We start from the raw sequence: 13,750 nt of genomic DNA, 5'->3' as shown, positions 1-13,750 counted from the left end.
AAGAGTGGCGTCTCTTTATTGATTCATCAATATTAAGCCTCAAAGCTGTTCTGTTACACATTGAAAACGTTCACCCTTCAATACCTGTTGGCTATTCAGCACACATAAAAGAAACCTACGAGAACATGGAAATGTTGCTAAAGCACATCCAGTACAGCAAGTACAACTAGAATATCTGTGGAGATCTGAAAGTCATTGCTCTGTTACTGGAACTGCAGCTCGGCTATACAAAGTACTGTTGTTTCATCTGTGAATGGGACAGTCGTGCCAAAGAGTCACATTATTCTAGACAGAGCTGGCCACTCCGTAAAAAGTTAGTCCCAGGACAGAAAAATGTGGCGCATGAACCGCTTGTCGACCCGGCAAAGGTTTTTTTGCCTCCTCTTTATATAAAATTGGGACTTATGAAGAACTTTGTGAATGCAATTAACAAAAAAGGCGAAGGTTTCGTTATTTAAAAATAACTGACGTTAAGATCAAAGAGGGCATTTTTGTTGACCCTCAGATCAGACACGTTATGAGCGACAAGCGGGTTCGAAGATCTGTTAGTTGGGCCGGAAAAGATTGCCTGGAAAGCCTTCAAAGATGTTGTTGACAATTTTCTTGGCAATTAAAGAGCCCTACACTACATTCAGCTGGAAGACAAACTTCTCAAAGCATACAAAATAATGAAGTGCAACAGTGACGAACACTATGAAAGCTTTCACCAGGACATTGCTACAATGAAAAAACGATATCAGAGCAATTGGAATCCGTCAATGCTTGCTGACTACTGTTTAACACTGCAACATGATGCACCGTACATTGAATACAAACGACAATCAGGAGCAAAACACTTTTAATTATGTTGAACTTAATAGCGTATTAGAAACATAAACGCAATTAAATACGTTATTGCCGGTAACTGTGTGTTTCTCAGAGTTCCGACGTGATGAAGCAAAACCAAAACTATATTTGTGCATATCCACCAGGTACCTGTAACAATCAGCAAAAACTTTTCAGGAAGCAAAACATTTAAAAAAATATTGTGCAGTGTATAATTTGGAAATGAAAGAGCAAAAATAAAACGTAACGACGAAGTTTTATCGGATTAAAGGTTGTGTAAAGTATAAGCTAATTTTATTCATAGTAAAGTACATATTAAGTATAGATATCCAATTAGAATGAATATGAATATTTTGTTATTTGTCCGTTAATTTGGATTTACTCAGAAGAAAGCACATTTCATAGTTATTTTGCGTGTTTTTAATACAACAATCTAATTCTGCGTGTCAGTAATGCGAAAATAGGCTTAGAAAAGAAGGAAGACAGTATTTTCACAGTTTTAAACTGGTTTTTAGAAACAAAGTGAAACAGCTGTATTACAGCACACTCATAGTTTCTTTCTTTTTGTTTTATTCTGGTTTAAAAAAGCAATGGATTGATTGAAACAAATTTACTAAAAACTTGATTGAATATACAACCAGAAATACAAAATACATACAAGTAATAAAAAATATCACATTTATACAAGCTGTACAACATTATAGTCTATTCATTGATATATAGTTAATAATAATAATGCACCAAAAAGGTTAATAACAAATACCTTTCTTGATTTTTATGAAGATCGTGCTATAAAGTTATTTCTCTTTCTCAGTTAACGTAGATAGCTTAGTTGCTGTGCTCCATAAAACACCACCAGACTCAGCTATATAGTTTACTCGACTTTATGTTTTCAATATTTTGACACATGAAAAATATTTATCTTAATACCATTATATCTAAAATATATATATTGAATTTGTTTATAATTATTTGGTTTACAATAAAATACTACTTATAGCTGGCGCCACCTGTGGCACAGCGGCATATCTACGGATTCGCATAGTTAGAAATCGGGTTTCGATACCTGTAAGGGGCAAAACACAGATAACCCTTTGTGTAGCTTTGAATTTAATTTCGAACAAACAGATTACAGGTGGCTAAAAAAATTAACTTACGTGAATATTTTTGTCAACATCTCTCATGAGGTGTATTGTATTATTATTCAACTATGATGATTAATAATTATTTACCAGAAATTTTGTCTCAGTACTCATTTCAGTTTAGTCACATTTGGACGCTTAGTGTCATAATGCATGGTAGGGTGCTGAATCAGTTAAAATAATTTATCATGTAATTTTGTTTTATGATTAACTATAAATAATATTATCTCTTTTATTCTCTTCAACTCAGACGCCTTTTAGGGCTTTGCCGGCTTTCTCAGAGGCCTAATAACTTTCGTTACCAGTAACGCAAGAGTAAATACTGTATAACACAACAACAGATATGCACATACTGTTATAATCTTCATTCAAATACTATTTTTGAGCTTTAATAATAATTGAATTCTTCAATAATGAAGATTAATCTAATTCTTACAGTAATAATTCTTCCTTTGTTAACGTAAAAAACTCACATATTCAAAACACGTGCTGTACAGTATATACATACAAACTTGATTTGTTACAACTACTTAAATTATCCAGTTTACTGTTTCTTCATAACAACTTGTCATAAATTTGTGTTGAGATTCCCTGAGGCTTTTGGTAAAGACTCACTGTTATCACTGTGTGACTTATCAGAGCCATAACACTGGCCTTGCCATTTGGCGTGTTTACTTTCGTGAGACTGAAAAGATGAAAAATAAATAGAATGAACGATAAGATTAATAATAATAATAATATATATATATATATACACTACATTTTAATCCAACTGCTTTTTTAAAAAGTGTGAAAATGAGATGTTTAATCCGTATAATCGTAATGCTGTTTAGTTTATTTGACTTTTTTTCATCAAACACAAGTTTATTGTAAAAATATTAAAAGCAAATATGAAAACTCAGTCTATCATATGGTTCACCACTTTTCACTGATTTTTATCGGTTTCTGAATATACTACCCTTTCATCAACAACCCTGGAAATATATAAATATAGGTTCTTTATGATCAGTGAAAGAAAGGTATAACACTATACATATAACAAGTCATGCAATCAGTAACTTAGAAATATATACATTATTATAAAATAATTTAAAATTTTGTTATAATGATGAAGTAATCAGTGCTTGTAATATAAATGTTACATCATTTTGGGGATATATTACGATTTTTCCAGTTTTAAACTTAGTGGTTAAACGAATACGTTTATGTTTGCACTAAAATTTACATAAATATTTAAATTACTAAAAGTCAATAACAAATTAATGTCTACACCCAATACTGACGTCATATAAGAACTCGCATATTCTTCAGATTGCTTCTAAAATACATTGTAATATGCATAGATCAATATTATCGTTTCATATATTCTAAATTATTTAATGGACACAAAAATATGTCTATAGTATTATTTACGAAACAAATACTTTCAATTGTTGTCTAAAAAGATTCAAATAACTTGTTTTTTTCCGAAAAATAACAAAATTAACTATGTTCACCACTGAAATAATATTTATCAACTCCACACACGCGAACCTTCTCATAATTCTTATTGCAATTTAGAGAATATACCCACAAGTAAGTCTTAAAACCTATTGTAATACTTATACATTTTTTGCGTTTTTATTTTGTTATGGATCATGTTTTATGATTTGTATATTATATGTTTGATAATCATGAACTCTATCTAAATATACTATAGTGTCTGTTAGTAATAAATAAAAGTTATGAAAAAAGTTTTTAGTAATTTTATGTTAGTTATTAAAACAAAGAAAGTGACTTGAATTTGTAAAGCTGATGTTTTATGATTATAAATAATATATAAACACAAAATAGCTTCCAATTCATTATTTTTTATGTTGCTTTAAATTAGTTATGAAATGTGTCAGCAAGTGACAGCATTAGCATTCAATATGTCCAGAGGAAAACAAAGTTTTGCAATGAAAAGGATAACGATAATCAATATGAATAATCTTATTTATTATACCAGAAGGGGACACAGACAGACGTTTCAGAATTCTACAGATTCCATCTTTAGTTTCTAAAGCACAATAAAATAATTACATCATTCTTAAATAACTAACTAAAATATGTTGCTGCAATAACGATAATTTAATCAAAACTAAGTGACATGAGTAACAAACAAAATACTGTACATATCAACAAACGTGCACTTTGACAGAAGATTGGATGTTATTCCGTTAGAGTATAGAGGAAGAACAGGAGTTACTCAACTATTTTATTTTCATGGAAATTCACATATGTTCATTGGTCCTAACTACTAGATGGCGTTTGGTTTTGCCATTATAGGAGGCATTACAGTCTCCACACGTGTAAGAAACTGGACACGAATTTATCAAATTTCAATATCCTTTGCGAGGCCAACACTGACCTGAAATTACTGATTAAAGAAACTCTCTACATCAAACAACTTTCATCAATACGTGCAGTCTTCAGTTAAATTGCACAATTATTGATGTGTACAGTATTTTTGTTTGTGGCTCATGTACTTTTCTATGTCATTTAGTTTTGATTAAATTGTCGTAATTACTTGTTTGTTTTTTGAATTTCGCACAAAGCTACCCGAGGGCTATCTGTGCTAGCCCTCCCTAATTTAGCAGTGTAAGACCAGAGGGAAGGCAGCTAGTCATCACCACCCACCGCCAACTCTTGGGCTACTCATTTACCAACGAATAGTGGGATTGACCGTAACATTATAACGCCCCCACGGCTGAAATGGCGAGCATGTTTGGCGCGACGGGGATGCGAACCCGCGACCCTCAGATTATGAGTCGCACGCCTTAACACGCTTGGCCATGCCGGGACATATCGTTATTGCAGCAACATATTTTTAGTTATTTATTTAAGAACGACGTAATTATTTTATTTTGGTTTACATACCTAAGATGGAATCTGTAGAATTCCAAAATGTCTGTGTCCCTTTCTGTTACAAATATACAAAGATGACAGAACTTATTCAACTTTCTTTATTGAACTTACAGCTGTCTTGTCTCTACTCCAAATACTCTTGCATTCTCCTTCACATTCAGGACAGGGACGTTGCAGAGCGTAACCACCACATTCCAAACAGTCCAGGGAAATGTGGTTATCCATCCAACTAACCCCACACCTGTAGAAATAACACATAAACTATATGAGCTAGTCTACACAATTAACATTTATTCACTTTCGTTGTTCTGTTTATTTTTAAGGTTAAACTTTTAATATTTATTTTAAAAATAAATATTCTCAAATATGTGGAGTGGTTCATTGTGTTATAAATGTAACGCTGTTTTCATCAAATTTAATTAAACTCTAGTAACCTGTAAAGTTATATGTTAAACAAAAAAGAAAACATTTCAGTAAAATTTCAGTTTTTCGTTCAACAAACTGGCCTGATAGTTTTCTATAGTCGTTTAATTATACACAAAGCACAAGTAATTTGGTCACATTGTCTAATCATATTTCTAACGTTAGTCGAGTTATTGCCAATAACGCCTGAGCATTTTTATTTTCCTTCCAACACAGTTTTTCTGTTTTGGTACACTGAAAGATAGTTAATATTATTTTAATTTTCGTTTTAATTTCGAACTTACGGCAAAGCTTCTAAAACTATCTATCGCCTACCCTGTTTCTGAGCTACTGATGTATTGACAGTCACTATTAAAGTGGTTAAAGTCTGGGAATATATTTTAATTTCATAAGCATTTGAACAGAGCTCGACATTTCCAAAATTTAAAGATTTCCAATGAGGGCAACCAACATCAATACCTTTAGCGTGTACACATATTATGTACAGTTTGAGTTTATACAAAGTTTCTTAATTTAACACTGCAGTCCTGCTGCACATCGCTTGTCAGTCTAATAAAATCATTGCTATCTTTACATATTTCTAAATGTTTAAGCCTTTTAATGCGCTTTTTAAAATAAACACTATTATCTCAAATTAGTTAATAATGTGAAATAACTCTTTCATATGAAACGACTTGGTTTAGAAAGGTTACAGATAATGTGAGCGAGAAAAGATCAATACTTTGTTAGGTTAACTTCGTACACTATCGTATCAAATACACGACATGAGTTACCTAAAAGTGTAGCTTACAGATCTACTTAGCATGCTCATGTGGAATGAATATTTATTTCACTCTTCTACTCCATACTAAGGGTTTCCGGTGTAAAAAATTCGTGCTTTTTGACTTTAGTCAAATATAGAAAAAAAATCTGGTGATTTGTTTCTTTTTTATTATTTGCTTGTCATTTTATACTAAGTATCGCTGTTACACAAACTTATATTTCTATGGCATCTAATATTTATGAAATGCGAAAATAAATGTGATGCAGTAAAAAAAAAACTGATATTTTTCTCTCTAAAACTACACACACACATATATTCATATATATGCTATACTACAGCGTCATCTATTGTTATAATGTGATAACGGTAAGTATGAAAATAAAAATATGTTTGTTTTCCTGTTAATTTTCTTCAAACCAAATATATATAGATTCAAAAACAATGTTTCTCATTTTCTTCTTCCAACATTAACACTTTCTATGTATAGTTTTAAGTAAATTGTGTTTGTTCAATAATGTCTGATATTTGTTAAAATACTTACGAGAAACAAGAGCTGTAGTGATTACGCAAGCTTTCTAATGTTAACATGTTGTTATCGTGGTGAGATTGAAATTTCAATAGATTTTCCAAACGGTGATAGGGGTTTGGGTCACAGATTCCTACTTGTTGGTTGCATTCTTGTAAGAATGCTGTTTTTTGAAACCTGACGTTGTAGATGTCGCTGTATTCACAGAGAACACATTTTGAGCTCGGCAGAAGTAAAGGATCAGACCTGGAGTGGCGAATGTAGGAACCTGTAAACGTGAACATTGAGTTATCGTATGTAATATATAAAATAAGCTGCAGATATTGTACAAATATATTGTACTAAAACCTTAGCTCCAGTAGAATTACGTTTTGTAGTAATTAAATTATTTTTTCCAGGAAAAATGGATGTTTTTATATTTAATACAGAAACTTTGGCTAAGAGTGAGCGAAGAGTCACTTTTATAGCGACTGCCAATAAAATTCAAATGCGTCATAAATAAACAACATATCATATGTTAAAAATATGTTCTGAATTCATGTTGAATGATACACTTCACACTGTATTATAAAAGCTGTAGTGATTACGCAAGCTTTCTAATGTTAACATGTTATCGTGGTGAGATTGAAACTTCAATGGATTTTCCAAACCGTGACAGGGTTAAATTATATTTACTCCTACAGAGAAATAGAGACGAGTTGTTTACAAATTTTCACCTTTTCGTAAAGTGGTATCTATCGTGAAAGCGCTGCTTAAGTATGCACATTGTACTAAAATTTCACTATACTTATAAAGAAGCAAAATAATTTTCGGTACACTAAAGTTACATTTTCAGTTTTTTCTAACCAAGGTTAGCACTAAGATAAATACATAGAAAAAATATAGAATTTTAACAAAAAGTTAATGTTGGTTCATTAAGTATCCCGAAAACAATACATTTTGCAATAAAAAGTACACAATCAAATAAAGCGATATTAATTGAATAGATTTTAAAACGATTTTCAAATGTATTTATTTTTAATGTTCTTGGTAGCTAGTCACTTCTCATCCGCATGGAACTGATTTATTTATTAATTCGGCAGTCAGACAATAGACACCCTTTACCAATTAGAACTCGTTTGTGCTTGTTTATGGTCGAATGTGTTCCGATTAAGTCATTTCTATAGCTCATAACCTCTTAGTGACGTAAGCACGAAAAAGTGTGAGTGAGGAACGTGCGTTATATTTCACAAATGTTTGTTTGTTTTTTAATTTTGCCTAAAGCTGAAAGAGGGCTATCTGCTCTAGCCGTCTCTGATTTAGCAGTGTAAGACTCGAGGAAAGATAGCTAGTCATCACCACACACCGCCAACTCTTTTACCTACGAACGGTGAGATTTACCGTCACGTTATAATGTTCCCACGACTGAAAAGTCAAACCTGTTTGGTATGAAGAGGATTCGAACCCGCGACCCTCGGATTACAAGTCGAGTGCCTTGCCGTGCCTGGCCTCCACAAATATATGTATTTTCCTAATACATCAAGCAGTTCAATAAAGTGATTTAATAGTCCAAAACAGGGAGTACTAACTTTGATGATTTGATGAAATTTTGAACATGACAATATTCAACAGCCATAACTATATTCAATTAGACTATAGACGAGGGAGAGACGAGGAACTAAAATGAAGCTGAGACAGGTAAATGAGAAAAATAAACAGCGCATTGATTAGCACGAACAAATTTGTTTGGTTTAGAACAAAATCACTCTGGGTTATCTGTTTTATTCACCGCAGTAAATTGAATCATGTATTCTAGCGTTGTAAGTTTATAAACTTGTCCTACCGGAGGACCAGTACAAATAAACATACACACGCAAATGTGTAGTACATGAAAAAACAGATAGTTGGATTAGTAAGGGCAGGCAAGTTAAATACACAGATAAACAAATACATATAAGAATTGTGTATTAAAAAAAATAAGTAGAAATCAATTGATATTTAGGGAGAAGCAAAAGACAGGTATGAATACAGCTGCATAAACAGAACCAGACATAGAACATTAAAGATAATGTTAAAGATACCAGAATTTCATAACGTAAAAACGTAAAGGCATGAACATTTAACGACATTAACGAAGCAGTTGGACACGAGCCAATAAAGTATCTGTCTAACGAATGATTTACCGTTTAACTAGATTTCCATTCTTCGCAGATGGTATGACGTCAAAGGAAAACATTCAGTGGTATATTTAGACAAGTACATCAGGTCGATAAAAGAAAGATTATTTTAGCCGCGATATAAATTCTCAGAGAGGGATTTTGACGTAGAGCGAAGGATAAAATTTGGTAAAATCCATTCTGTAGAAATTTATATTCATTCTCGCGATCTAATATTCTATGAATTTCTACACATATATAACATATTTCTTGACTATTTTTTAATCATTAATATGTTGAACAAATCTATATCTACTTTAATTCTGCTCTAATTTAATGATATATCTTCCTCTACGAACGTATAGACACAAAATAACATTGAAAAATCGTTTTCATGAAGCTAAACAACATGGCATAAAAGCCATTTTTGGAACGTAGTGTTACCCAAACGCACTGGCTTTTCTATACATCAGAAGTTGTTAATCTAACTGAATTTTACTAATAATTATTCCATAATATTACAAGAATTTATTTCATGAATTATCTTAATTTTGGTTAGCTCACAATAGAATTTGTGAACGTATGACTATCTCAACCACATTTTTCTGCCTGTTGTTGGTCAAGCTCGATTTCACAAATTTATTTATTTCAGCTAGTAATGAAATGTGAGGTTAGGATGTACTATAGGGTGGGGTGGTAGTACTTTTCCCCAATTTTTGACGGGGTATACGCTAGTAACATAATATTGCTGTTAATCTATGTACAGAAAGTATAAAGTAAAAATGTACAGAAAACATAATTGTAAAAATATTCATTGATTTCTCAAGTTAACGTGTCCGTTGTTTCGTATTGAAAAAAATAATTATATAACAGAAAACAGTTCATTCAGAAACGATTTACGTTTAAAACTGAATCGATATTTTTACTTTCATGACAGATGTATGTACTTGGCTATAGGCTAGATGATCTCATACTACATCTTTACTTCAGGCTTATTATACCAGCACTCCCTACATTTATGAGGATTCATGGCACCCCCTCACGTAATGAGCAGACGATAATTGAACTGTTATACTTGGATAAATGCATTTTGCCTTTTTTGACTCCTTTTATTTTGAGAAATCAAGTGTGAAGTGAGAAACACTGGCTTTTTTATAGGTTAGCTTCAAACATGTATAAAAATCTTTCTTTTTTTATGGAATAATTCATAAGCCAGTTTCGATACCAAAAATTGTTTGAAAGAACACATTAAAAATAAGCACGCTGCAGAAAATCTATATTAGTGTGTTGTGCAGTATATATTTTAAATTACTAAATTATATCTTGTTACATTAACATAATATAAAACACAGACGTAAAAGTAAATGAATAGTTATTTCGCACTTAACAACTCAATATTATTGGGTTTACAGAAAATTAACTAAAATTCGGACAACATAAATAGGCAAAAATAATAATTTTTCTTATTTTTCTGTCTCTTAAATTTAACAGAGATTTATTCTTATTTTCATATTTAGTTGAGGTCGTAATTTTAATAGAAAATAATATAGAAATATACATTAGAGTGTTTTCTCAAAAACAATAATTAATTAATCATGATATCCTTTCCAATTCTGAGGATTCACGACTATTCTTCTCCATTGTTCTCGATTCCTTCACCAACTTCTTAATTAATTTTTCATTTCCAATGCTTTTGTAACGTCACAGAGCAAAATTAATCATCTCTTGTCGTTTTCTTCCTCCATTTTTATAAAACAGGATATCTGGCAGTATCTTCTATTATTTAATTATATGCCCGAAGCAGCAAATTTTTCCATTTCCTACAACCATCCAGTTCATGTATTTTTTGTATTATGGTTTCTGGTATTTACTCTATAGTTTCTTTTTATTTGTATCTGATAGTTCTCATTTGCTTATAACCTCACTTTTCTAATGCTTTTTATCCAAATTTTAGTAGTTCCTTCTTGAATTATCACTTGAGCAATATGTTGAGATTGAAGAATGCTCTTTTTACCATTCCTATTCTTTGCTTGATCCGTTTACCACACTTGTCTATATAATACAGATAAATTTCTCTACTTGTCCAAACTCCTTATCTTCTACTTTGATATAATACTTGGAGCTTTCTTAGGTCTTAGAATTGCCGTTTTCTTAAATAAGGTTCAGATCGATTATTACAGAAAATTAAGTTTATGCTGATACAAGTTTCGAAGTAAAAGAACTTTTCTCTTCACTCCACTTCTGCTGGAATGTTAAAGTAGAAAACTTGGACTGGAGAGGATACATAAAATCGTCGAATTTTGAATTTACATAAACTTGTTCCGTAACAGTGGATTTAAGTTTTATTTTATATTACTTATCACTGTCGTAGTTTTGTTGACATTTATTATAAATCAAAATTATTCTCTTTTATTAAGAAACCTGTCAAGTAACTGCTGTATTTCTGTTTCAGATTCATCCACAAGTGCTGTATATTACGCATGTCTATTGTTACAGATTTTATTTTCCGCTCGCCTTGAGCGTTGTTTATCAATGATTACCTCTCTCGTCAACCATGCTGCATAAAAATTATATAACTTCAGTAACAGTACACATTCTTTCCGTATGACTCTCTTAACCACAAACTAAATATTTAATTCTTCATGAATTCGAACCACTGCTTCCTAACTCCAGAATAAATTATTCAGAATTCTAATTACATAATGATAAAAAATCCTATAACCCGAAGGCAGGCCTTTCCTCTTCATGGGCAAACTGTGAATTCTGATACCTGCTTCGTCGACACCATACTGATACATTATGGTTAACACATTAAAAGTCTTCCAAAGTCTGAGAAACATACATAAGTAGTTGTTCACACTTCTGTGGGTCTTTCACCAAAAATCCTAAGATTCATCATTCTCTCTTGCGGCCTCTGACCTCTTTTAAAACCATTCTGGTCTTTCGAGAGCTTATTTTCTACCTTATGTTTGATATAATTGTGGATTATCTTTAGCAGTACTTTGAAAGTGTTATTGACTACGCTGATAATCCTGCACTGGCTAAACTCCTTAGCTATGTTATTCTTGAGGATCAGCACAAAAACAAACCTTTTCAAGTCTTTTGACATTATCCTTCATCTACAAGTTGAATTACTAACTGTAATCTTTCATTTAATCTCTAAATTGTCCACCCTCTTTAAATATTCTGACTATATCTCGCTCATTCAGCCAGTGATTTCATTTTGATTTCTAATGGCTTCCTATACTTCTTTTTCCAAAATTACTGATTCATTGCTAATTTGATTCTCATTCTTCTTGGAATGTTATCGGTTATACAATTCTCAATAACATTTTCAATTGAAAAAAATTGCTTTCCCTCACAAACGCCTGGTTTTCACTTCTCTATATTTCTTAACTGTTGTCTTATTCTGTCTTCTTTTTTTATAATCTCATCATTCATCCAGGTTTTGTTTCTACTACTTATTCACTTCTTTTAAACAGTTTTCCTTCCTGCTTCATGTAACATGTAACTCACTGGTTCTCAGAATTCATATTTACCTCTTCTTTTTTTATTAATGTTTCAAACTGATTTTCAATCTATATCACAAAATCCTTGATTATATAAAACTTATTTCTAAAATTGTTCACACAAAAATACATGTTAGTCGTCCAGAAGTAAAAATTTAAATCAGAATTAGAATATTACTTCAGAAGTGAATTATTAATGTCGTTTAGCAGTATTCAAAATATACATTGTTCTTACAATTTACTGATGACTTCTGTTATGTCCAACTCATCAAACTTACTTCTTTCTTTTCCACACATTTTAACTTTTTACTTAAAGTTTGCCATTGTTTGTTTGTATTGTGCCATATTATCCTACACTATATTTTGTCTATTTCTCCCTTTAATTAGCGACTCGTAATCCGAGGGTCGCGGGTTCGCGCCCCCGTCGCGCTAAACATGCTCGCCCTCCCAGCCGTGGGGGTGTATAATGTGACGGTCAATCCCACTATTCGTTGGTAAAAGAGTAGCCCAAGAGTTGGAGGTGGGTGGTGATGACTAGCTGCCTTCCCTCTAGTCTTACACTGCTAAATTAGGGACGGCTAGCACAGATAGCCCTCGAGTAGCTTTGTGCGAAATTCCAAAACAAACAAACAAAACAAACCCTTTAATTAAGTCTTTAGATTTTTGTTTTCTATCTCTCTCTTTTTTTCACCTTCTGCAACTAATTTCCTGTTTTATTCTCTCTTTTAGATTTTCATTTTGCACTTTCTCTTTTCTCTTCATGTTTCTGTCCTTCAAGCTCATATAGTTTGTGTTTTATTTTTCTTAATATCTTTAAATGTTATTTACCTAGCTCCCATTAAGTTTGTCTCGATCATTCTGCATAATCCATGACTCATAATCTAGAATGTTATTATTCTATCTCATCTGTCGTTCTTTGTACACTTAACAAGCTAGAAAAGCAACTATTGTATATTTCATACTGTGATATTAAATCTATATGAACTAAAACAATACTTATCACTGCAAATTACCTTTATAAACAGATATTTTGGCTTTTTCGCAATCCATCTCTTTCTTGGTTATCTTTTTGCTTTGTATTTAGAGCTTCAACTGGCTAAATATTTGAACGCAGTAATTATTGCTAAATTTCTTCCGTGACCGAAACGAAGCTAAATCTTTTCATCTTAGCTGTATTTACGGGACTAGAGGCGTACGTTTCAGCAGTACACGCGCTTATACTCTTACGATGACGCAAATAACCGCGTGGCCGTTTTAGTTGATAAAAACATGCCCAACTCGTACAATGTTGCAAGAATGTAATGAAATACGAATGTAAGGATGCGTTTACAAATATATCACGTATGTAAATTGCTGGTTCACTGTGTGTATGCAAAATCTTACAACTGTGTGTACACAAAGATAGCTAGATATTACATGGTGCAGAAACTGTTATTTATTTTTACTAACACTGATAACGTGATCATACCCACACGAAAATATAGCCAGAAACATGGATTATACAGTTCTTTATTAGATCTTTGTTTCAAGCTCAATGAAAA

The 13,750-nt window shown here is 32.0% G+C and overlaps 1 protein-coding gene across 1 annotated transcript; it reads right to left on the bottom strand.

The window, feature by feature from the left end:
- Nucleotides 1–1,312: 1,312 nt before the first annotated feature.
- Nucleotides 1,313–13,457, bottom strand: LOC143254584 (uncharacterized). The gene is made up of 4 exons (XM_076509739.1): nt 13,223–13,457; nt 6,581–6,833; nt 4,965–5,094; nt 1,313–2,652 (listed from the first exon to the last, which is right to left on the bottom strand). Exons 1-4 carry the CDS (start codon nt 13,257–13,259, stop codon nt 2,536–2,538), a joined length of 537 nt encoding a protein of 178 aa, XP_076365854.1. The 5' UTR covers nt 13,260–13,457; the 3' UTR covers nt 1,313–2,535.
- Between the last annotated feature and the right edge of the window lie 293 nt (nt 13,458–13,750).

This window comes from Tachypleus tridentatus, chromosome 6 (genome assembly GCF_004210375.1).
Source record: "Tachypleus tridentatus isolate NWPU-2018 chromosome 6, ASM421037v1, whole genome shotgun sequence".
Lineage (NCBI taxonomy): Eukaryota > Metazoa > Arthropoda > Merostomata > Xiphosura > Limulidae > Tachypleus > Tachypleus tridentatus.
The sequence above is the reverse complement of the archived record's forward strand: the minus strand, read 5'-3'. Positions and strand labels throughout refer to the sequence as shown.